This window comes from Contarinia nasturtii, unplaced genomic scaffold (assembly GCF_009176525.2).
Source record: "Contarinia nasturtii isolate CC-2019 unplaced genomic scaffold, AAFC_CNas_1.1 Cnas_scaffold_1699, whole genome shotgun sequence".
NCBI lineage: Eukaryota > Metazoa > Arthropoda > Insecta > Diptera > Cecidomyiidae > Contarinia > Contarinia nasturtii.
This window is the reverse complement of record NW_022199032.1, coordinates 1,778,415-1,805,465: the sequence shown is the minus strand read 5'-3', so window position 1 is coordinate 1,805,465 and position 27,051 is coordinate 1,778,415. Positions and strand designations below refer to the sequence as shown.

The 27,051-nt window shown below is 34.1% G+C and overlaps 1 protein-coding gene across 1 annotated transcript in view; it reads right to left on the bottom strand.

Moving 5' to 3' along the window:
* Positions 1 to 27,051, bottom strand: part of LOC116347152 (decaprenyl-diphosphate synthase subunit 1) — a 46,963-nt gene that overhangs the window by 9,131 nt on the left and 10,781 nt on the right. Inside the window, exons 2-4 of the mRNA XM_031777628.1 lie at positions 5,462 to 5,608; positions 3,096 to 3,235; positions 1,806 to 1,947 (exon numbers count right to left, since the gene is read on the bottom strand). Of these exons, the coding sequence (XP_031633488.1) occupies positions 1,806 to 1,947; positions 3,096 to 3,235; positions 5,462 to 5,608 (429 nt within the window). The remainder of the gene's footprint in view (positions 1 to 1,805; positions 1,948 to 3,095; positions 3,236 to 5,461; positions 5,609 to 27,051) is intronic.

Here is a 27,051-nt window from a genome sequence, read left to right as displayed (position 1 = left end):
GTCATCGTTTTATTTTCTTTTCGTCATATTTTGTTTCGATTTTTGAATTCGATGATAAACAATATACTCCAGCAATGAACAATTTGTCGATGTGTGGTAATAGAAAAGTGAGAAACACACACACAGAGACAGACGAAAAGAAGAAGTTAAGTAGGTGAACTGCGAACAGGTGAAGAAAACGAAAGCAAAAATACCATCAAAAATACGAAAAATTAACAACTTGCACGAGCAAGTTGGTCATGACGAATATGCCGATCGAAACATTTTCCGGCACTCTATTTTCTTATTACAGAAGAGAGAAGAGAGAAAAACAACAAAACCGATTGATGGAATGGATGACTTTACATCACTGCAATCGTGCAACATTTTGGTATGTGTATATGTGTGTTCCATATCATTTTTTCGATCGACGATTTATTGAAATGCGACACAGATTCAAAATCGAACAACATCAAGTTGGTCAACCTGTGTTTATAATCGAAAACCACCCAATGATTACGTTGTTTATAATAAAAATTTTGTTTCCATCTCTTGCACGCTTTTCTTCGGCATTTTTTTTTAATTCAATTTCATTTAGCTGCACAACATTACTCTTGTTTTTTTTTCATTTCTTTCTATAGATCGATTTCATCGCGTAATCGCCGCAAACCAAAAGAGATCTCGTGGGTGAGCAATTTAACGCAAATTTTCACATGCACACACACATATCGCATGAACGGTGGACAAACAAATGATATAGGCAACATGACTTGATACTCTTTTTTGTTGTTGTTGTTCCAATGATGGTTTTGCGATACTTTTCAATGGAATTGCATACCGTTTTTATGAATTTGTTGTGTCGATGTATTTGTGTTGTAAGTATTTTCTCTATGTTCGAAAAGACGATGTCGCTGCTTTTTCCTTATTTATCGGTCGTGCGCATTGTCTATGAATGCGATCACAAGTGAAAATACGTTTCTCATTTTACTTTCTCATCCAAACCTATTTTCCAACAAACATTTTTTGAAAGATTTGTTTTTTTTTTTAACCAACATTTTAAAGAGATATATATTCATTCGCAAATAGCAACAAAATTCCAAAAGAAAAGCATTCAAACGGGGCAAATACTTTGTTCACTAAATTACTTGTTGATGGTTTTGTAATCGTGAAAAATAAAAAGAAAAAAAAATTCAATCATCGTTATCGATGCGTTAAAGTCATACATGCGCACTTCTTTCCAAATGGATCCAAATGGAAACAATGCCACTGATGAATTGAAAAAAAGAAGCAAGAAATGAAGAAAAAAAAAAACAGTTGCAAAAAATAAAAATAAAATAAAAACAAAACAACACAACACACATTGACTAGAAATAACCGCAACAAGTAGCGAAACACACCTAAAAAGTAGAAAGTATTTGCGTGCGTTACTAAACGCGCTTGATGTGGTCAGTTGTGTAAGAATTCGTACGTCTATGCACACACCAAACCGTTTTTAAATTAAATGCATATTAGCATTAGAAATGGACTTTTCCACACACACACAGCATTTCGCGAAGCAGATGTGTATGAGTGCATTGCGTTTGCGTCTCCTGTGTGTGTGTGCGCTTTGTGTTTTCGTTGATACGTACGCGAGAGAGCAAAGAAACGCGCAATTTTATCGGGCAACCAAACCATTTCGATGATCGTTTTTAATAATAGTTACATTATGCAGAAGAGAGAATGAAGATGAAAAACACATACGATGCGTCGTTGAACTGTGCTGTAGCACCGTTTAACGATGCTCTACCACACAGTGAAAATGAAAATGATGCAGATGTTTCACTCACCTTTCTGTGATTCCATAAAACATTTACGCTAGGTTTGCCTCGTCTAAAGTTAGATTGATCGATTACATCGTCGTGGATTAAACTAGCTGTATGTATCATTTCTGATATCATGGCAACACGTCTCTGACTTTCTAAAGGGTCTCTGTAAATCAAAGTAAATTACAAATTGATTAAACACAATTTCATTTTTTTTAGCATAATTGGATGAAAATCATATATATCGATATATTAATTGTTGTTTTCGATTACACAGCATTGTTCATTTGCTGCTGCCAAAATTATTCGCTAAATTGTGTTCATGCACCTTGTGTTTCAGTTCTATGCTAAACCAATTGAATCATTTTGGCACACATTTTTATTTTAATTCGGCAAACGGTATTGTCGATTTTGAAAGAGAAACAAAAAACAACAAACAAACATGAAACTGAATGAAATATGTACATGGAATCATGAAAAAATAATGTACAATGTCAATTAAGTATTACATGTGAACACAATGCCATAAAATTATACATTCCAAGGAAATTTCAATGTCAACAGATTGAAACACCCTTTAGAATTCTCTTGATTTTCTTTTTTATAATGAAAAATACACAATATGTTTCGTTGTTTGTTGAATCATTTGACTGATTGCAATATTTGATTGGAACATTAAATTCCAGTGACAGAGAGAGAGAAAGAGGAAAAAAACGGTTACACATGGAAATTGAAATGAGCATTGTCTGTAGGATGTAGTACGGCGTCGATGGTGCTGCGAATATTACAATGCCGAACCCATTTACAAATCTTCATCTTATTTCATATGACTTTAATTCAACTACGATATTCCAACAAATCGGAACAAGCACGTTTGTGATGAAATGCTATTGCAGCCCAATAAATGGTTAGAAAAAAAAAATTCAACAACAACATTACAAACAATACAAAAATTATTGTAAACATGAACACATGCATCCATGCGGCATTGACTTTAGATCTTTTGAATGTAAATTTCCGTAAATCGTTGAGCAAAAAAGCTTTTTGAAGTTTCCGCAACCGAAACCTATTATGTTCGTACGATTTGAGGTGTCAAGTGCTCTTCATCAAAGTACAATGGGGATATGTGTGTGTGTGTGTGTATGTAACAAAGCCCATTATATGATTCAATTGGATTACATCCTCGACTCATTCATTCAGTTCCAGTTTGCAACAACCGCACATCTCCAATACCGTTTGTTGTTTGTTTGTTTGTTCCTTCTCTGTTCCATGAAATGAGGAAATATATAGATCCTGCTATATATAAAAACTTACCGCATATCTTTGTGTATGTGGTGGTTTATTGCTCTAGCCATCAACATTCCAACCATCGGCCGTAGTGCTTTCCCCTGTCCATCGAAATAATATTTCGCAATTGTGTCTAATTCTGGCTGATTTGTCCCACTTTCGATAAGCTGTTTTTGGTGAAAAGTAAACAACATAAACGAAATTTATTGGCATGTGAAAATCGAAATGACCATTTAAATGAATGAACAAGAGAGAGAGAAGAAAAAAACCGAATAAATAAAATATGCCCGAACAGAAACACCATTCAAAAACATATGATTTTTGAGAGAGAGAAGATACACACACATATAAATAAACGTACACACGGCAGACAAACAAAGATAGAAAGCTTAAGAGGCCGTCATCACATTGTGATTTGTTTTGAGGCGAAATTAATGCGAAATATTTATGCAAATTTTGTGATTTTTTATTTATTTATTTATTCATTCACGTCGCATGTATGCTGGATGTTTTTTTTTAATCAGAAAATTCTTGTTGGACGAGTGTTGCCAGCCGATCGGCAATCCCATTTTGAAATTTGTCATTGTTATTGATATCGCAAAACATATGCGAATTAAGAATGCGGACAATCACTATGAGAGCGAAAAATGACGAAAAGGAAGACGAAGATAAAAAAACTGGTGTTTAATTCAGGTTATTTATCGGTTCAGTCATTGTTACTACAGCCAAACCGGCCCGATTAACTAGAAATACGGAAATCATAATGTTGCCAAGTTACCGATCGGTAAAAATTCTGATAAAAATGATCGGTTGCCTTCTAGAATAAGAACATCAGATTGGATTCACATTTACACAATACAGTTTGCGGATTTTCATTATGTTTTTTTTTATGTGTGTTTGTTCAAAAGGTTTAATGTTAACGATTAGCAACAAAAAATGTCATCATTTTCAGAAGGGAAAAACATATTTTAAGCGTTTACATATTTGATTTATGTATTAGTAGCGTCATTGCTATGTGAAGGTGTCAAATTAAAAACAGTGATAAAGCTCATAACAACATCAATGTGTTTTTTTTTCTGGTATGACCCTCGATGTATCGTAATGACCCGGACCTCACGAATTTCTTTGAAAGTAATGTTATGTGGTGAAGTGGCGCTGAACCGAACCAATGTTGATATCTTGATGTGGCGCAATTATATGTCGAACGGAATCACGTGAAGAAGAAAAAAACTGGTAAATGCAAAGTAATTGGCATTCGTAAAAGAACAAGAATGGTCATTTTTGTGGTTATTTTAATGATTGTTGTTTGCCGGAGTTTACACAACAGCAAACCATTGAAGAGTTATAAAATGTGTATAAAGGTATTTTAAGCGTTGCTTTGATCATCGCCTTCATTGACAAGGAAGATCGTCTTCATTGGCAAGGATTTTGTTATTTCGTTTGTTCATATTTATATATATACACACCAATCGAAGGTTAATGCGATACATGAAAACATTTCAGTTCCTGAATTCACTGTTGCAACAAAACGATCAAATTAATGAGCTTGCACACAGACTTCAGATCCAAATGAAGTAATCTAAGTGTGTGTGTGTGTGTTCTTTTACACGCTAATTGTGTGTTGTTGCACTTGGCAGGCATATTTTTGTGCATTCACAAAGTAATTGAATGCACCAAGAATATTTTGGTGTGCGCGCATTGTATTCGCACATTTATCTCGGCAAAATGCATAAATCCACCAACACAAAAATCCATACATAATTAAGAAATTTATTGTTAAATTGTTGGCGTTTTGGTGTTGTTTTTTTTTTATTTCGGCGACAAATGACAGTGGCAATAAGCCGTACCGTAAATTGAATAAGACGAGATATACATACACCACACTGTCATTTGTACTGCATCAAAATAGCTCTCATTGTTATTTGTTCACAGGGCCTCAATTCATCTGCCATGTGAATAGCATTCAGTTTTTTTTGTTCCATGTTTCTTGAACTTGTACTTGAATTTATTAATCTTGGCGCTTATTTGTTTTGTTTGTCTGTCTGTTTCTCATTCACTCTCATTCAGTCTAACATAATTTTTTTTTTCTCTTTTTGTTTTGGCACTGCTGTTTTGTGCTTTGTTCGCACTTTACCATCTTCGGTAGCAAACTGCCAGTAGCCGAGTTGCTACTCGTTACACCTAACAAAGGTTGAATTTCAATAGACAAGCATAAATAATTAAAATAATAACAATGATGATTAAAAGGAACTAACACACATTTTGGCCATCGTGTGTAACATCAACGACGCGCTTCAAATTCTCAAGCAATATTTTGAGTTTTCCTTTGTATCATTATTGTTATTATTTCATTCTATTTAATCTGTGTTTCGCCTTCTTTACACCATACTTACATCTCTAATGTCTTGTGTAACATATTTAATATCATCATCTAACAATATGTATGGATCTAGCTCGACTTCTCGTACTGGTTTGGCGGGTTGTTGTGTATGAACCGAACTGTATTCCCGTGTACATGGATGAAGCAGAGGTAGTGTCGTCTAAAATAATAGTAAAAAAAACCAAAGACCAATTAAATAAACAATTTTAATGAGCATTTATATAAACATTTAAATTTATTTGGCATGACGAAATCGATCGGAACATGATATTACCATCGAACATGCAAAGGGCTTTAAAACATCCGTTTTTCACATGAATGAATAAATTGAAGAACACATTCTTTATGTAGCACATTTTCCAGTATACAAATTCGATTATGACGAATACATCGATTACAACAATTGATTACATTTTCTATTATGAATGCCATTTTCATTGCACAAAATCAAATTGAAACATACATTTACAAAACATTTTTTTTTTCGTTAAATTGGAACAAACTAGACGCTTGAATAATTATGATTTGTCGCCGTTATTATTTGGAAATGATCTTGATGCGTACAATATTTCTTTCTGAATATCAATACAAGTTTTTTTAAATGATATTTGAACATTTGATTTAAGACCAACTTTCGAAATTCAAATTTGATCGTTTTTCATTGTTTTTCTTGCTACTTGTTGCTTTGTTTTCGGCAACTAAATCTGGTGTGTGTGTGTTCATTTTTAATTTCTCATGAAATTCTTTATTACGCAAAAATATAAAATGGGCCTTTTATATAAACGCAAACTGTAATTAATTTTCTGCAATCAAACAGAGTCCATAGGCATATGTATATATATATTTTCCTTTGGCCACGCGTGCAAGCGCCCGCGCGCACCACAGTGAAAAGAAACTGACAATTCGAATGGAAGAAAGAAATAAAAACACAGTGTTACCAATTTTTTCTTCGTCGTCGTCGCTGCTACCGTTCGTGTTTTGTTATTTTTTTTTTTTTCGTTCAACATACGCATGGTTCGCAATTGAAATCCACCATGCACACATATATAACAAGTATCAAAGGGAATTATTCGTAATTTTACAGAAAAGTAAATATATGAAATATTATTATACGCTCAACAATCTGGAAAATTATTGAATGTAACCTTAAAGGAAATTAAAAGTGAAATAGCAAAAAAACACAACAATAACAACAGCGCTATATCGTTTTGGTAAATGGATTTTCATACTTTTTCGCTTACTGTTTCCAAGTAATGCACATCAATACAAATAAGTCGAATTAAGTCGAGAATTGTTTTTTTTTTGGCATGCGCACGGCACTATGATTGCTTACGATCGAGTTTTGTGTGCGAGTAAATCACTATTTTCCACATTTTTTTGTTTTTTATTTCGTTCAATGTAAACAACGTTTGGTAAACGGCGAATGTGAGCGAATGTGTGTGTATACGTCTCACTATCGTCAAATTTCTTTCCATTTCGTTTTAAGTGAACCGAAGAAGAATGCTCGAATCATATATGGCGATCGTTAACAATAGACGATGTGATTACATTGGAGTCATTCGATAAGAAATTAACATTAGACAATCGAAATGCGTTTTAAGCAATAAAATGAAAGAAAAATAACCGTAAAAAAGCTCGACGCACTCTTGAGCAATGTCGAAGCCACACATGCACACATTCACATCGATGAGCGCGCGCATTTATGTGCTTTTTTTTTATTTTTCCTGTGCGCGCTTCGTTCGGAACACATTTGCTGATAGCTTTGCTCTGACCATATCTATTATCGAAATGGTCATACATCATAGATTTTTGGCTCTCACAATGTCTTCCGACATATTTAATTAACATGCATGGAAAATGGCTGACAATTTGCAACGATGATTATTTGCAATTTCACTATAGCAACGCTTCAGTCATCATTGCTTGAGTGTTCAGGGGTAATTCTCTGTGCAGAATTTGCACACTAATGCATACATTACCATAAGTGTGTGAGACTTTGTGTTGTTGTTGTTTTTTGCCCCTTTTGGCATTATTGTTGTCAGTTTTTTTTTTGTTTTCGTTTATTTGTGCTCGCGCTCACTTACTATTATTATTACTATTCACCGTCATTTTCCGTGATTTGAATTATGACAGGCGTCCAATTAAAGAAAAACTTCAAGATAATGCATTACATAACCATTTCCATCAATTACACAACGAAATGGCATGAAATTGTGCGCATTTAAGATTGAAATCGCGGCCATTACCGAATACTTATAAATTAGGTGAAAAGAAGTTTCATTTTGCGGTTCATTTAGAACAGATCACATTTAATGGCATTTTGGCGAATGGCACACATTTACTTCATTTTTTGAAGAAAATTTCGAAAATAGGCATACGAAACGGCCGACTGATAATTTGGTGTGAATTAGAGTATAAATAATAATTTTCTTTGCATCCATCGCCATATAGTGAGTCAATTCTATTTTGACCTGCAATTGCTACAATACAGTACCAATGAAAATGGAATTGTGTTATTCATTTATTGTAATGCTCTTTTAATGATCAAATTAGTTAATTGTGTAAGTACCTTTTTATTAAGGTAAAAATGTGTTTTGTTTCTTTCTGTCTTACATTTTGCCGTTGTAATTTTTTGCGTATATTTTTAGTTATCAACAGCTCATAAACTTTCCATCGTACAATTTATCGTTTTGGCAAAAAGAGTTGTTTCTTGGTTGTCGCAAGACACACGTCATCAGACAGAGACTACTGTTATTGTTATGATAATTGAACATAAAAAATTTTTTTAACGACTTCAGAAAAATATAAAGAAAGCAATCAACCATCAAAGACATCCACTTATACATAGGCCTGAAATGGCCGAACCAACTGCAAACGGAAGAAAATTTACTTCTGTCGATGAGTAATTAAACGGAATGTCGTTATTAGATTATTACGCAATCGAATATTGTGGCTATGATGCTGTGAAATTGGTTTTGTATTCAATGCGCACACAAACGTTCTCATCCATCTCTCAAGCAATTGTATCGATTTTGTACTTTAATAGCACAACAATCGATAAATCACTGAAGAGTCGATAAATATTTTGTATTATTCCATTAGAAGACGGCGAAAAGACTACCGTATTCATATAGGATTATAATTGAGTGCTCTCATAATGAAAACATAAAGCAATTTTGATTTTTATTGAAATTAAAAGTGAAAAACAATTACGAGAGCGCGCGTACACACACACACACATACACTGAAAAGCATGGCACAAAATAGAAAAATTGAATTCAATAAATTTCAATGATTAAGCGCCTCAAAATGAATGACATCAAAATTTATGGTCAATGAAAAACAAGACCAATTGATTTGAACCGCGCCTCACAAACGACACACAATTAAATTTAATTTTGGCTTAATGTGTCAATACAATGTAACCATGTATTAAGCGCATATTGAGCACATCTTTAATCATAAATGTGTTTTCAGTGCCATGTCGCCATACCTCTTGCATTATCTTTTTCAAACGGACAACGACTTCTTCTTCTTCTTGCTGTGTCGCTTCTTCTTCTTCTTCATCATCATCATCTATGCTTTTTTCACTTCCATCGTCAAACAATGTAAAATTATATTTAATTACATGATTACAGTAAATCAACATGGAATTTAACAAACGAGGCAAATGAATATAGCGTGAAAATTGAAATGTTGTCTCACAAATCAAACAAAACGAAAATATATGCATCGAATGGCAATTTCAATGATAAAACGAATGGAAAAAAGGTTTAAAAAAAATTATCAAAAAAAAAAAAAAAATTCAATCAAAATGTGAAGAAGTCACTTGTTTGGTTTTGTGTATATGTGCCCAGCTCGAACCAAATCGAAATTCACTGCGCGAGAAAATGCGCGATCGTAAAACGGCAACGGTAGCAACAACAGCAACCAGCAGCAGCATCTTGTTATTACAATGTAATGCTCGTTGATCACATTAAAATTTCAAGAATTCTGAATGACATATTCAATGAGTATGGTTTATGGTATTTACATGAAAATCATACATGCTTTGGATTCGTTTAAATGTGTATGTGCACATGCGAGCAAGAGTTCATGACACACAAAACAAGTGGCAAAAAAAAGTGCCTCACACGACAACGCACATAAGCAGCAACCGATGTGTGCTGTTTTCAATATACACACTTTTTTTTTGTTGCTCTCGTCCGTTGTTGTTCAATTTCTATCTCTGTCTCTTCTCTTATGCATATGTAATTATTCATTGGATTCTTTTTGGCCGATGCAGCAACGTAATTATTATTACATTGAAAATGACATCGCTGAATTCATCGATGGATTTTGCGCGTGGTTTATCGACATTGGGCAACATTAGAATTTGAGCCGACTGTCATTATGTAAGTCAATAACGAGTGATTCTTATTTGTTGGGCGATCTCGATAGGTGATGCATGTGTATGTGTGTATGCAGCACAAAAAGATTGTTTATTTTTGTTGTTGTTGTCGTCTCTTGTGATTCGGTTCGTTTCGATTTCGATCGTCACAGTATGGCCACAGAAGAGACATTCAATTAGAATTTTGCAATTTTCTCAGTTTTGAACTTAAAAAGAATGCTGGCGATAAATACAAATACAAGTGCAAATGCAAAAACAAGATTCATTCACGTGGCATGCGCCTCACGACAGTTGTAAACATTAAATTATTCTCTATCTCTCTGTATGTGTGTGTATGTGTAAACTGTCCAAAAAGAGATGGATAAACGGTTTATAAAGACTCGTAGATGCACAAATCGCTAAAAAACACATACATCTTGCGCGCAATGCTATTGAAAAGAAAAACATAGAGAGAAGTGAAATATGAAAAAAAAAACTTATCATTGACATCAATAGCCATAACTGTTATTTGGAACACACACAATTTTTGTTAATATTACTGCCGAGAGATTCAACGGCGAGGACTGTTGTTGTTACTCATATATATATATATTTTTTTATGCTCGGTTCCTTTGGAGTGGTGGCATAAAGTGCTACTTTTTTTTTGTTTCAGTTTTGTGTCATCATTGTTGGCGGGATCTGTGTGTGGCTGCCCCGACACCGTGCCACAATACAGGAATGTATCTTCATGAAGCAAACACATTTTTATGATAGCAAAGAGCAAGAGATTGCAGGTCAGTCGCACAAAAATGCACTAAAAATCAAGCCAAGATTGCATTGTATTGCATACACACGGCATATGATTCAATATCGTTTGCATTTAATCTTGATCCACAACAGTTCAATTAATACATCATAGTATTGAAGTCGCTGTTTGTCTCTTTTGCATGGTATCGAGTTGCTGGTTGGAAGTCGCTGTTGTCGTTGCGTTTTTATCGATATCGTTCAATTTTGTAAAATGAAACCAGTTTCCATTTGTATGGAAACAAATGAATATCTCGTTATTTCGTGCCAAACAACATGTAAAGGTCGAGTGCAGGCGAAGGTATGCATGGTTATAATGCGGTAGATATCTCATTCTCTCAGCATTGATTTCGCTTTTTTTTCTACATTTTCGAAACCGAAAAAAGCACAAATGCATCGCTGTTATTATTATATATATATTTTTTTTCGTTTCGACGAAACCAATTGCAACAATTTGCACGGCACGAACTGCAACACTCATATAAGCTATTGCATTTTAAATTTTCAGGTGGAATGTATGTGGTGTTCATGTGTGTGTGTCTGGTTGTTGTTGTTGTTTTTTTTCGGTAAATTTTTGCGTATTGTATTCTGAATGAACTGTAACATCAATTTTACATACTTTGAACATATTTCCTTATTTTTCCCATTCATTGGTCAGTTCCAGGTTTAAATTTGCATTTTCGATTACAAATTTATAGGTGATTAATGTACAATACCAAAACACGCACACTTGAACAGGTGAAGAAGAGGCAACAACAACAACAAAGAAAAAATAGCACACATAAAACTTTCGTTATACAAGATATACAATAAATAATGCGAACACGCAACACAAACGCAGCTACTATCGCATCGAAAAAAAAAAATTGAATTGTAAAACGGTTAGACTTTCTAATAAATCGATTGGTTTTCAATATACGATACATATAAAAAAATTTCCTTCGGTGTTTATGAATGTACCGTGTAGTTGTTGCTTCTACGATTCCAATCGAAATAAATTGTTAAAAAAACAAAGAGTTCATTTATTAATATAATGATATACCGTAATTTAACTCGATTTCCATTACAATAGATCTGATCATTCGAATTGAGTTAATTACTCAATTTTGAAGGAAAAATAAATAAAATAAAAATCACTTTATCAACAAGTGATAAATGTTAATTAACACGCTAAAACATTGATTTGCTGTTGATTTGTTTGAATAGTGAGAATATCTTGGTCAATCATCAAACAATAATCTTGATCGAAACATCATCTGCTGAACAAGAGTGCCAATTATAATGTGAATTTTTGATGAGCTGGCCTTAGCTGCCGTACCAATCGATCCATTGATCTTATACACGCACACATGACGCAAATGGCGATGGATTTTTCATCGTCTTAACAGGTAAAATAAACATTGAATTATGGGTCCGTAAATTGTTATAAGGTTAAGTTAGCGATCAGCACAATAAATATACCATGCACCGAAACGCGCGTTCGTTACTAGCTTCTAAAATAACCATGGTGCCATTTTGGCCGTTAGAGATAAGTCAACGCCACACCATTGAACAAAAAAAAAACGAACAAAAATGGACTCCACGTGTACGAATATAAATATATCAAATGCTTCAATGAAAACTTTGTACACATTTAACAATCTAATCGATTGTGTACATTGTTGAAAGAGAAGAAGAAGAAAAAAACACCATACTGATGTTTACATTAGCCAGCGTACGCAATGAGGGAGATAGAGAGAAAGAGATGGTGTTGCGGTCATAAAGGGTGCGACTAACCGCATAACTCTTATCTAATTGAATATATGTGCAGTCTATTTGCGACGATAAAATCAAAGGCAAAAATATAAGGAAAATCATCAATCACCGAAAAGGGTTTTTCATGGGTATGCGCTCATACTCAGTTTTTTTGCGCTTCATCATCTTCGTTGTTGTTTACAAACATGTGAATTTCTGTCAGTCAAAGATCATCAAAGTGGCCGAGAGCACAAAAAAGACAACAATGTGTAAACAAATAATATGTCTTAAAATCGGATTGGAAATCACATAAAAACCGATTGAAAATAGGTTTTTTTGTTGTTGTTTTTTTTTCTTCGAAAAAAAAAGTCTCTGTATATAATGCATACATTGTGCCAAGAAGGAAGAGTAAACAAATAACGTATTTTTAATATGCGTTTGTGAATCGCGCATCACAGCACACACCTCTCGTATCTCACACAATTGGTGGTCAGTTTGAGAACGCAATCTTAAAATATGGGCACATCACACAAATAATAGTAAATGTTTATTTTTCGCATTTGAAATAGAGACACCTCGATCGATGCGCACCGCTAAAAACATGCAAAAACTTGTACTTTGCAATACACATTATAATGTGTTACAACATGCTAACCAAACGGACCAAATAAAATAGGATCTATCTCGCAATTGATTGATGTGTCACAAAACATTTTAGACAACCGAGCCATGTACAACAACGCATACCATTCGATAGAAAAGAAAGTAAGCACAAGTGAGATGAACACACCACAACAACAAAAAAACATTGAAAACAACAAACAAACCATGGAATTTTTATGATTCAAAACTTTACATCATACATTACATTCGCATAATTTTAAGAGCTAGTTTGGAATAGAGATGAGTTGGCGTTGCATTCCATAGTTCACATGTTTGTCGAATGCGAAAAAAATATAACAGATGCAAGATAGATTTGCGAAAGAAAAAGACCAAGAGAGAAGAAGATGAAGAAGAAAAAAACAAACGTTTATTGAATATTGCATGCAACTAAATTGAAAAAAGTCAAAAGGCTCGCCTCTAGTATGTAAAGAGTTTTGAGTAGAAACAAAAAATATATAAATAAAGAAATAAAAAAACGATGAGTTATAGAATTTATCGTTATATTGCATTAGATTTGCGAATGGCTTGAATTGATGAGCTAAATAAAACGTTGTAATTTATCATGTTTTGTCCATCCCGATATGTTGTTCAACACACAAACTCTATTTATATTGATATGCATTTGATTTCGATTTACGATTTTCTGTTTGATCGCATGCGATGAATGCGTAATCTTGCTGATCAAATTTTCTGCCCGGTTACACACACATACATGACCACCTTTACCACAATGACATGATTCTTTGGGCTCTGTTGCTAACTGCATTAACATTTGCATAAAAATGCTCATTTATTCGATTCATTGCGCATTTTAATTGAATGTATGCTCTTGAGAATCTGATAGCTCTTATGCGCACATCGTCATTTATTTTAAATAAAAACGAACGTTTTCATTTATAAATCAGTTCGGCGTGAGGTTTTTTTTGTGAATTGAGCACCTTTCACAGTCAAAATTTCAAATATGTTTCCCATTTCCTCGAAACTGAACTGCAACATCTTAGCTCTCTACCTCCCGCTCTTTTTCATTTTTAAATAAAAAAAAGCGTTATTATCAACGCCATCATCATGCGACAAATGCGATCATGAAAACATCACGATTTGCATACGAATAAACTTAAACACTTTTACATTGTTGCACGAGAAACAACAACAACATCGGAAAAAAAGCTTTCTTCTGTAGCGATGCACTGTATGAAATCAAACCAATTTCCATTTACGTAAAATGTTTTTTTTTTGTTGAAAAATGTTAATTGTTGTGCGGGCCACAATTTTATCAATCGACAATGTTAAATTGCGCACATTGTTATCGTTTGCATTAAAATCTCTAATGTTTGTGTGTGTGTTGTGACATTTTAAGGAAATTGATATTTAATCAAATTAGATTTTGCTCATAGAAATTGGGCTTGTTCGCGTATAAAATTGAAATATTTTTGTTTAACAAAATGACATTGCTTGAATAAGAATGAATTTGTTTTGCATATTTGTTGTTGCTGCTGCTGCTATGGGCTGTGTGCGTGCAAACTAGCTTAAAATATTTTGATTTGATTATATTTGATATTTATACCACACAATGGTTTTAATGTTAGATGTGCGTTGTGTTAATTCTCTTCCGCTTGCGCATTCTCACTCTATCTCTCTCTTTCTCTCTCGCAGTCTATTCGCCAATCTCAATATACATGGTAACAATATACATATTCACAGTAACGTTTTCATCGTCGGACATTTGTATGCAAGCGTTTAATGGTTACAAATCATTTGACAAAATATCACATCAATGAATCATATATCACACGGATTGAACTCAATTCAAGTTGGATTTCAAGCTGACGAAAAAAAAATGAAGAAGAAATAAGATCCGTTATCGCGATTTCCTTTGTTATTCTCTTCGTCTTTTTGCAGTCTTCTTCTCTCTCTCTCTGCGCGCATACGTGCTTGTTGACATTGTCGAATTAATAAAAAGCGGAACAAGAGTCTGACCATCGAAAGCACGAACAGCAATGCATTGCAAACACATTTATGAATAATAGATCGGAAGGAGACAAACTAATTAACAAGTAATTAATAGTCAAAATAGTAAAAAAAAAACTTAAATTCGCCAGAGTCTGAGTGACTTGGGCAATTCGTTTTTCCGATTCATTTCCACCACATTCGTTTAAGTTCAGCGTGTGACTATTGCATTTTATTTATTTAATTTTTTTTTGCATAGTTCACTTTTACACAATATTCATTCAAAGCTACAACAGGTTTATTCATTTCAAGTTGCAACTACGATATATTAAGTACGTGGAAACAATGGACAGTCGCGCTATTATAACTATTGGGAAGGTCGTCGTCGCTTTCACAAGAGTTTTCATTATTGTGACAAAAGCAGTGAACACACACACACACACACAGAGAGAGAGAGAGAGAGAGAGAGAGAGAGAGAGAGAGAAAAAAGCACGTAATGAAAAGACAAAAATCCCAATTTATAAATTGCAATTCCAAAACGGCGATTCAAGTAAACGAGAAAAAAAAATTACATTTACGATTGCCGCTTGTAAGAAGCGCTTTGGAATTTGGTATATGTCACATATCTATTTTTGCGCTTATTTTGATCATTTCACTTTGGAGTGAATAATTTGTGTGTTTGTGTCAAGCAAATAAGCCAAGATGGGACTGACGATTGTTTCGGGCCACTGACCGAATCACACAACCATCGCATTGCTCGCTACGCACATTTTTTTTCTCTCTCTCAAAAGGCCCAATTAATTGACGTAAACAAGTTACGGTGTTTCCCCTATTTTTATTTGGTTTGCGATAACCATTTCAGGAATTTCACGCCTAAGATGAAATGATACCGACAATGACGACAATAGTTGCGAAGAACTTTAATTATCAATATCTTATTTTATCTCACTTTGAGTAAAAGAAAAAATTCTAAAAAAAAAAATAATTGGAAAGAGACATGAAACTGTATATGACCGACTGAGATTCCTTCAAAAACCTTCAAAAAATCAACTCTTTTATGGGGACAAATGGTATCTGTGAACCATAAATCGGTAGAGATTCTTCAAAAAAAAAATGTTGGCCTGACATCGACAGAACAATATCGTTGTGAGTTTGATTCGTGGGTTAACTGAGAAAAAAAAAACAGGTATAAAGCCGTCCATTGTGCAAGCACTTACTGCAAGTTTATTATCAGTGCATTCGCATTGAAAAGACTGTGCAGACATGCACGATACAAGACAATAAATATGAGACGTTTGCCGAAGAAATGTTTATTTATATATGTATAATCTATCGATCGGTACTTTTGCCAAACAACAACTTACACGATCGATCTATAGACGCACAACATTGGAGCTTATTGAATATGCGTGAATGAATGAATATGAACTCCGGTACAAGCACGTATCGGTTTTAAGCCTTATACAATAAAAATCCAATAAAAGACTTTCTCTTTATACTACGTTTCATTTTCACTGTCTTTACCAACCGCCGCTCTTTCTGTTTATCTTTTTCTTTTCTCTTCATACATACTATGTTGTTTTCTTCATCCTCTTCTTTTTACATTTTAAATGCCAACACACGGACATAATGATATCGCCGTTAAATGCGCGCGCACAAGCGCACACACACAAAATAACAACAAACAAACCATCGAATGAAATAAAACCGAATCGAAATACATCGAGTTGATGTGAATAAATCTCGAGTTTTACGCGAATTTAATTTTTTTTATATTAGCTTAAAATGTGTTGAAGAAGAAGAAGAATAAAATGAGCCACACGTTTTGTCACTGAATAGTAGGCGAGAGATGGTTTAATTTGAAACATATGTAAAATACGGAACCTCTTTTCGATCAATCGATCGATCAAGGAAATACTCTTAGGTTATTCAGATTTTATTTGCACCCAAATGTTAATTAAACTATATCCAATTCATTTGGTGGCCTCAATCGTCCATTTCGTCTCATGGGGCGACGAAGAAGAAGTTGAAGAAAAAAAAACTCTCATCGTTTAACCAAATATAAATCGGACAAAAACCAAATGATACGCAACTGATAAGCCATCAAATAGCTGAAAAAAAAATGTTATTCATTCACAGTTATGCTGAAGCGTTTCACACAAAAAGAGAATTTTGGTAAATACAAACATCGGAGCAAAAAAAGAAATTTATTTCTCTTTCTTCGGCTAACGCTTCGTTGGTGAAACGAGCATGTAAAAAAATGGACGATCGCGCGAGACAAACCATTTAAGAAAAGACAAAAGCATAAGGCACACGTTTTAGTGAATACAATTGCTGCTTTTGATGAATGGTGCGCATGCAGCGTGTCATGTATATATATAGAATACAAAGTGTCGGTCTGGTTCTGATTTTGAAGCAAACACGAAACGCAAATTGTTGAATTCATTTGTTCAAAAGAGATATAATTGGTAGCGTATTTGTCAAAAGATTATTTCGTCAGATGAGAGACCGTTGCTTGTGTTTTTCTGACGTTTTTTTTGCAGCAGCACAGCCATTGTATGATTTATTCAAGAAATGAAAACAAAGGCCATCATTTTTTCCCCTGTGATGACATAAAAAAGTTCAAAAACCCGCCACGCACACATGAAACCCAGCAAAATGCAAATTTGGTATATTTCACTGTTTTATATTATTATTGTGGAACACTAAAACGTCGCAACTCAGATTCTTTCTTTCTTTTTGTAGTATATTTGTGCATCAATGAGGAAGTTATATAATTTGAAGATGTCATCGTCAAATTCATCAATGTTTATGGCATCATTTTGTTTCAACAACAAAAAAAAGAAGCAAAAAACCACCACAATTCAATATAAACAACAAAAAAACAAACGATATAACGCAAAGCGATAAAATACTGATCGGTCGTTTTGAGTGCATGTGCGTACGCTCTTTCTCTCTTTTCTTTCTTTCATTCTGTCAGCATGCAGAAAACAATTAATCTTTTATCACTGCAACCATGCCATTTACAATGCACTTTGTTCGAATAGGTGTAACGAGGAAGCATATACAAATGGTGCAATAATTCACAGAATTGAAATGATGACAGTGTTTGTTTCTCGTAGTATGCGCACGCTCATTTATCTCATTTACACGCCCGTTGATCACTCCATGCCAACTCAAACAATACACAACAAACGCGTATACGAAAAGGGTGCCCGAAAGCGGTACGTACATACATTGTATATGGTCCCAAATAAGCTCTATTATTCGTCAACATTTAATTCACACCTTAGAACCTGTGCACTTGTTGCCTATCAACAATACGCACAAAATTTATGCAAATTTGTACTTTGGCCCGCCGAGTACTTGTTACTCGACATGTTGCTGTTTGCGATATATTACGGCGTGAACCGTACAAAATGCTTGTTGTTTTTTCGGACCAAATTCATTGGTTGGCTGGTTGCTCGTGCGACACATATATGAATATATGGTTTTTCGTCTAATTGACACAGTCCAACTGGTATACGTACGTGTATATTTGCATAATAATTTTTGAAGTTGTACGATTTATTTGCTCCTTTGTTTGAATGTAATGACAATAAATATGCAATTGCACAGTGATAAATTAGCCGAAATTACCGTCCGATTGCAAAAAGAACAGATTTTAAATTTGTTTGGTATTTGACTCGGCACCACAAATTTATGCAGATTTATTTCATCATTTCTTCGTATACCATATTTGGGCACGATTCTTGAGCAATTTGGAAATCTCAAAATGTCATTGACTCCCAGTTATTTTGTTGTAAAAACAACCTATAGACCATGCACCGTTGCAATGGTTGAATTTAATGATGGTCAAAATTTGTAATATATGAGCGAGAAGCAACGATGAAGAGAAAGATTGATACTCAATGAGCTCTTAGCTCACTCATCATTCTACTGAACTTCAAATATTTGCTTAGCATAATTCAAAACTTGAAATGTGTGAAAGTGCCAATGGCATCATATTTTTGGAATCCAAACTTTAGTAAAACCATATTCATACGCATAGAAAAAATTGTCAATTATCGACAGCAAGCGAGATAAACAGATGGAAGTGATAGAATAAATGTGTTCAAGTTCGGTTGCTAAGCGATGTTTGATTTACCAATAATCAAATAAGGAAGAAATATATGCGATGTTTCTCGTTTCAATTCAACAAAAAAAAATGCAAATCTAATGAGCAAGAGTCGATTGTCGAGCACGATTGTCAAGAACAAATAAAAGCCTACAACATTTTATCTACATTGTTGTGTCATCCACACAATTTCTCACATTTTATTTAGAAACACTTGACACAGAGAGCATATCATAAAAAGAGGATAAAGTATTTTTTTTTCTTTTCGAAATAAAAATCTGTGTGTGTGGATTTTCATTGTCTAAACAATGGCATCGATGCGCAATTGATCGATTCTAAATTTAGAAAAAAAAAAAACATTTTTCAATCATCTTTAAACAGTTGTAATCATTGGAAAAGCGGAGAAGTGCACAATTTATTGTTCAGCTGTTGTGTGATGAGCGCGTGCGATATAGCGATGATGACGTGCATTTTTGCTCGTAAAATGGCTCACACATTTTATGCCTTCAATTAAAATTGACTCTAGGCTGGAATCTTATGCAATCGAAGTTTTAATGTACAACCAAACATGACGAATACGTAAATCGAGTTCAGGTATGTAAATATTGAGAAGTTTTGAGTATACACATACACACACACACCTTGCAATATATATCCCAATTAGCGTTAAAATGTTGACGGCTTGATTTGAGAGCGCGCGTGAGTAAGAGACAGAATAAGACACGTTCGGTGTTCAACGTGAATGAAGCATATTGCGAGCACTGATCAATCAAAATGAAAGTGTTAACCGTAAACCGGAATATTCATTCGTGCACCAAATGAATTGTGTTCCTTTTTCCGTTCAAAAGACGTAATGACGTATATGCGATTCTGTTTTCTTTCAAAACAAACAAGAAAAAAAGAATCTTCGTAATGTGCTAATGGACAACGTACACCCGAATGAATCGAAATGGTTGTTCGTGCAACTTGAAATAGCAACCGAAACATCTTGTACACACAAATGATGAAAATTGAATTTCCATTCGATGAATAACCACAGATCGGATTCGATTTTATGTAAATGCATCTACATAGCATGATGCATCGGGTGTTTTGCTGCAAAAGATCTTACTTTGGCAAATGGGCTGCTGGCACTCTATGGCAGCGCACCTCACTTTGTGTGTATTTGGTTCTCTCTTTTTTTTTTTTTTGCTTTACTCTTTTGACTCGCTCTGCGTTGCATCGTTGATTTGGTTTTTCACTGACTTCTTAATTCGTATATGTGAAGGTCGTTCTATATAGCTCGTAGTTTTTTTTTTCATCTCATTCGCTCTCTTTGGTATTATTTTTACGTATCTCGTGATTTGTCTATTTTTGTTGTATTTTCTCGATCTCGGCACCTTTTGTGAGCTACAACTGGCAGCACCAACAACAATGCAAAAAATATATAGCGGTGAACGCGCTGCAAACACACTGCACACGAATTATATTTTTATTTTTATTTTATTTTTTCTTCTTTTTTTTTTCGTTTGTTCACATTGAATTGCTAGACTTGTTTCATTTGCTTCATATCATATTGGACTTGTTTGAATGAATAAAAATATTTACAACAAACACTCTTTAAATATATATAAAACATAAACTAAATTTTTTTTTAATGTTTCGTAAGGTGTATAACACATTGTAACGGTGAACATTGTATATATATTGTGTTGAATGCAATTTGAAGTATCGAGCTTGCGCTATATATTGAAACTAGAATTCAAGTGAGAATGATGTGCGAACGCAAGAGTAAGAGATAGAAACACAGAGATAAAATTATACTTGGCGTACTTCGTACACATCCATGGTACATACGATTTCGATGAAGAGAGACAGAGAGAGACAAGCAAAAATCGCATGCATGGGCTAATTTTGTCTGGTTTTTAGTACGAGCATACCCATAATGTGCGGCAAGTGCCCGATTTCTTGTTATTTTTGCTTAAGATTACCGATGTTGTTTTCTGTTTGTCGGTGCGGTCGAGGGAGTTGATATTCGTTAACGTGCAATTGACTCGAAGATAAGATTAAACCAGATTTTTTTTTGCAGAAAAAAATCCTGTTATTGTAATTTAATATTCATGAAATCGGCGTGTGCTTTTTTTTTTTAAATCGCCCCCTTCTATACACTTTGACTTCATTCGAATAACAAATTGTTTAATTAAATGTTTGCACCAATTTGATCTTAAAATGGACTTGATCAATGAAATATTTCATTTCCTTCCTGAACAAACACTCGAATTAATAGCTCTGATTTACCTCTTTGCTGGTGTTCGATAGTTTGCACCGTGTTCCGATATCGCAGAAATTAACATAAACATTTTTTTTGTTTTCATTGTCGTTTCGATTCAATTAGAAAGTATCGTTAATACATCCAATAACTACACAATCAAATTAATATTTACCTGTGAAGCAAAGAAGAGGAAGAAAAAAAAAATCAATAAAAACGTGTGTCATAAGAAATCGAAAAAGAAATATTACTGTCCAAAATAAATGTCTAATAAAATAAATATGAATTAATTGCATTTAAATTGATCAATTAGCCGGGGAAAAAACACAACAGTCGAATGATAAATACAGTGAATTTGACAATAAAGAAGTGACACAGGTTTTACAAATTAAACAAAAGCATATAAAACCATACGCACGCATACGCTTGTGCGTGTGTGTAAATTCCATTCGGCCAAGATTGACGAGTTTACAAATTAAAATGTCACTTGCTGTGCGTATTTTCTGTTTATATGTTTCATATCGTTCGGTGTTGTGCGTTGCGCACTCAATCAAAATCTATCGTTGCTCAGAAGTGAGATAAGTATACGCACATTCATTCACACAAAAAAATCAAATCAAAGCGACCATTAAAAAGGAAGAATAATTAGGAGAAGAAGTGGATAGCATTTTTTCTTGAAATGTTGGTATTCACGTTCAACTCATAAAACGACAATCAAATGATCGATGTATTTTGTGCGAACAATAATCGTGCCCGGCATTTAATTTTTTCCCAAATGGCATCGATTCAAGTTCGAACGAAGCGAAGACGAAGAAACACAACAACGAAATACACAAATTACATTTGTTGTGAATTCTGTTTTCTTCTTCATCATTAGCATTTGTTTATTGAAGTGTTGATTTTGCGTCAATTTCACACATGTACGACTGTCAGTTGCATTTTCAACAGGCGATATTGATTAAGCTTGTTGTTGTTGTGCGCGTTTCACTTGCTTTCGGAACAATGAAACAATAACAAGAATGCAATAAATAGTAAACGCAACAATGTAACGTGCGCAAAATTTATGGTTTCCTCGCACGACAACCATTCAATATATCGACAATAGTGTGGCATTTGCACAGATTGATTGATATGGAGAACGATCGAAAAATATAACCACAAATTAAACCGAATAACTGATATGTGAGAAGAAAACGAAAAAAGAGAAAGACCAAGTCTATGTGTGTCGGGCTGGTAATTGTTGCCGCTAGTTTTTTTTTCTCTCTCTCGTTAATTTGTTCAATTGAAACACATATTTGATCCTATGTTTATGCTTGATCTTGGGCGCTCGGAAAAAAACAAAATATTTCAAATGGTTTTCGGTAGCGAGCATCGGAATTTCTTTGATGCTATTGGAATGCATACTCTTGACTTGACATCCAGACATACATACACACATACAAAAAATTCAACTTGACTCTTGGTATCTCTCCATTTCTTCGGCTGGATTGTTTATGTTATTCGACTCGAATTCGAGGCAATCAACAACAAACACAAAATGAGCTTTTAAAAGATGAAATAAACACACTCAATGTTGTATACCATACGGTATTTCCTTATTTGGTTCGAAAAGAAAGTTACAAAAATAAAATATATAAGTTACTCTCTAGCTATAGCGGAACCATTGACTGTCGAAGCATTATATACACCTATGAACAACAAATTCAAAAGCATGACCTTAACATTACAATGCAGCCAACATATCTTTTCGAAAGATTATTTTCTTTTTTATTTGTGTTTCTCTTCTTCTTCTTCTTCTTCTTTTTTCTTTCTCCATTCCATGACGTACACACAAATGTCAAGCAATGCATTAGAATTCTGCAGAAAATGCAATGTAAACAATGCACATTTTGCGGCGAAAAATGTGCTCAAACAACCGATCACTGCACTAAGTTTGGAAGGAAAAAGTGATTGTGTATGCCGTGGTTGCCTTTCTTCGCTGCTTTTACACAGGCTAACGAGAGTTAAATTCAATTATTAAAAAAAAAAAATGGCCCCGAAAACAAAAAATTCAACAAGCGTAGCGCATAACACGCTTTCTTTGCGATGTGTTGTTGAAAAATATATATGGAGGAACCCTTCTTAAGATATCACATTACGCGCAATCAAAAAATGAAAATGATGAGTGAACAAACTAATCACGACAATTAGCAAGACAAATCAGCTGTAAGCGAGTGCGCATTGACGTTGTTGGAAATCAATCTGAAATTGATCAATCAAATTAAATTGCGAGCCGGTAGTCAGAGGAGTCCATAATACTTAACATAATTGTATTCTGTGTACATTATTGTCTCCGGTTTTGCATCGTTCATCTTGGTGAATTGGCAATAAATCATAAAGCAAATTTCATGAGAAACCGAATGTTTGCATTTATGTTGGACTTGGCGTTTTTTTTTTGCCTTCTTTCTCATTCATTGTGTGCGTACACTTGGAAAAACCAATGGTTTTTTTTACTTCTGTTCAGTGTCTCATTGCCATTGAGTAAGCGATGCATATTATGTGTGATACACACGCACCGTACATTTAATAGCATCATCGCCAAGTGAATACTAAATATACATTGAGACGCGTCGGAAGACTTTGGCCGTGTGGATTGTTTTAGATCCGTGTCTGTTTGCATGGACTCTTTTTTTTAAATCAGAAATTCCCTTTTAAACCGTATTACACATTCATTTTGTATGGAATGTATTGCAAGAAGCATAGATTTCAAGTGGCCAAAGGCTCTCGCCATCGAATGACACATATAAAACAACAACAAAACATATGCAAAATTTAATTGCGAATAAGTTTACTTTAAGCATGTTTTTTTTCTTTCATTTTATAAATAATTTCACGTGCGTACTTTTGAAAGGCAAATCATCAAATCACTTTGTGTGTTGTAGCTATTTTGTCCGTTTATTTGTCTTTGGTATGTCGACGGAATGAACAACGCATTAATCTAATTATGAATATACGTTTAAATCTTATTTGATTTTTTTTTGCGTTGTGCATATATTGGAGAGGAAGTAGTTGAAATTGCGTCTGACACAAACACAGAAATGCGATCGTATCGGATTTGGAAGTGCATTTACATTTTACGTGGAATTCCAATTAGAAGACGATTCACAATTAATTACACACACACCAACCCAAATGCGAACGCGATGAAAATCAACGACATTTGATGACAGCAATAATAAAAAAGCGCCAACACTTTATATACTTTGTGTGGATGTGGTACGCGATTGTTTTGTCTCACCTATTTAACCAAACGATATATCGATGTAATTGCTATGATGAATACAAATGAGCGACCGAATCAAAAATGCTAATCAAAATGGAAACATCGAACATGAAAAATTTAATTGACACTTATCTCAGTTGTTCATCATCATCAACGTCATCATCATCATTGTTGGCGTAACGATGGTGAAGCACAATGATATGTAGGTGAAACGTTTTTTTTTTCTTCTTCTTCAACCAAATCAAGATTACGACCACACCATTAATCGATCATAATATTACGGATAAAATGATTTTGATGGATTCAATTGCGTTCAAATCAAGTGGAAAATAGCAGATCTTTTTCTTAAGAACGTGTTTTTGTTACAGGCTGTCATCACATATCATCATGTTGTGTCGTGATTTTTCGTCATTTTCATCAATAACATGGTTGACACGTGTGTATTTAAATATTTGATTGGTTCACATAAATTTATTACATAGAAAGTGGTTTTACGTAATCGATTTTTTCATTTGTCACATTGATTTAGCTGAAATCAAGTTATTGTGGTCATTTTCCTCTCCAACAGATAAATCAAACCAAAACAACAGCGCATCTCTGTTTTCTTTTCTCCCGACACGATTAATTTCAACAAAGAAAATATGCTATGGTCTCTTTTATGGGTTGCTCTTCACAATTGCATCGAAGTCTTTTGTTATTTATTGTCCATGATTCACAAGCATAACAAGTTCGTCGTTTAAAATCTTGTTCCCATAATCATGTATGCGTCTTCGATAACTCATCAGAGCAAACATTATCGGATACACTTGTTGGAAAGACAAACGAAAAGATTTGGGTTTTTTTTTCACACAACGAAAGAGAAAGACAATATGCGTCGAAGCAACGATTGAAAACCAAAAAAAAGACTGATAATTTTGGTCTTTTGTCTTCATACTCGTCGATTTCCCCGTAGAAATTATTTAAATTTTATACGAATCGCATACAGTGATAAAGCAAGTGATTACAAAATCGTCGCTGTTAAATTGCTCATCTTCACTGATCGACTCACTCGTGTGGCAATTGCTGTGCATTATTATTTCTGTTTCTTTTTTCGGTGTGTGTTTCGTTTGAGTTGAATTTGATCGATTTCATCGGAAACAAACAACGAAATGCACAATGAAATAAAACAAACCAAAATCAGATTAGAAAATTTGAGCGCTGATCAAATATGGTTTTTATGCGTTGAAAGCCGTCGAAGCATATACACATACTGTATGGTCACAATCAATAATTTTGAAGCATATATTCAAATGTAGTTTGTTTTTCTTTTCACCGTTTCGTTGAGGATCAATTCAAATATCGACATTGGGCAATATTCCGTCACCAGATATCGAAGTGAATGAAATTCACTAGAAAATGAAATGGATTATATTTATGATAGTGTTTGATTTTCAGTTTCAAAATGGAATGTGTTTGCATTTTGTGTGTGTGTGTGTGTTATGTTTACCCTTTCTGTCTTTACGCAAGCAATATTTATGCGAAGCATAAAAACCGGTGTGATATTTTGAAAATAAAATATTTGCAGTTTCTCGATTCTCACCGAGTGCTCTCTGCCATCATCAAATTTCCGTTTTTAAAATGTTCATGAACATTGATTTTAACTCTGATTTGATCTACTCTAATCAATGGACAATCGAAACTCGATGTCCAAAGTGATTTAAATGCCATTATGTTGGCAAATTGTTGGCATTTTAGGTCAATTATGGTTTTTCTTTATCGAAAGCACATAATTTACGATTTGACATTTTTATAAATGAACAATTTACGTACTTAAACGCGATTATATAATTAATCAATATTGTGGTGTCGCTAACGTCGTGGGAAATTTGCCGCAGCGATAAATAGATCAGATACTTTCTTTCAAAAGAGCAATAAAACGGTGGCCGAAAAAACCGATTGAACATGGGGGCATGGCTGAGAATCGTGACGACCAAAATTGTATATGTTATCATGCGTTTGGTTCAGTATGTAATCGAAACGTTTTCACTAATGATTTTGCACATTATAACGACTAACCTGTGCGAAATGCCAACATGTTATTTGTTTATAGCGGCCTTTTTATTTTCATCGGCAAAAGTAAAATCGATAACCCATTTCAATATAATTACAAGAGACCGAAGAACCGAATCAAAATATGAGCGTGTGTTCTCTCTCTCTTTCTCGTTCTCTTTCTTTCGCATTTAAACTGATTTTTTGACAAAAATGACCGGTTTGGCGCATCGTATGGGTGGTTTTGATTTTCGATTCGATGTAAGTGTAATATTTTTGTATCGATACACGTAATATGCACACCGAATTTAAAATTGTATTGGTTTTTCGTTGCTTTAAAAGTCTGAAGTGAATCCGGGGCCCCATAAAGCAACAATTAATGCAAACAGGTAAGATTTGTTTGGTTGACGAGATGAAAATTGAATTGTGAA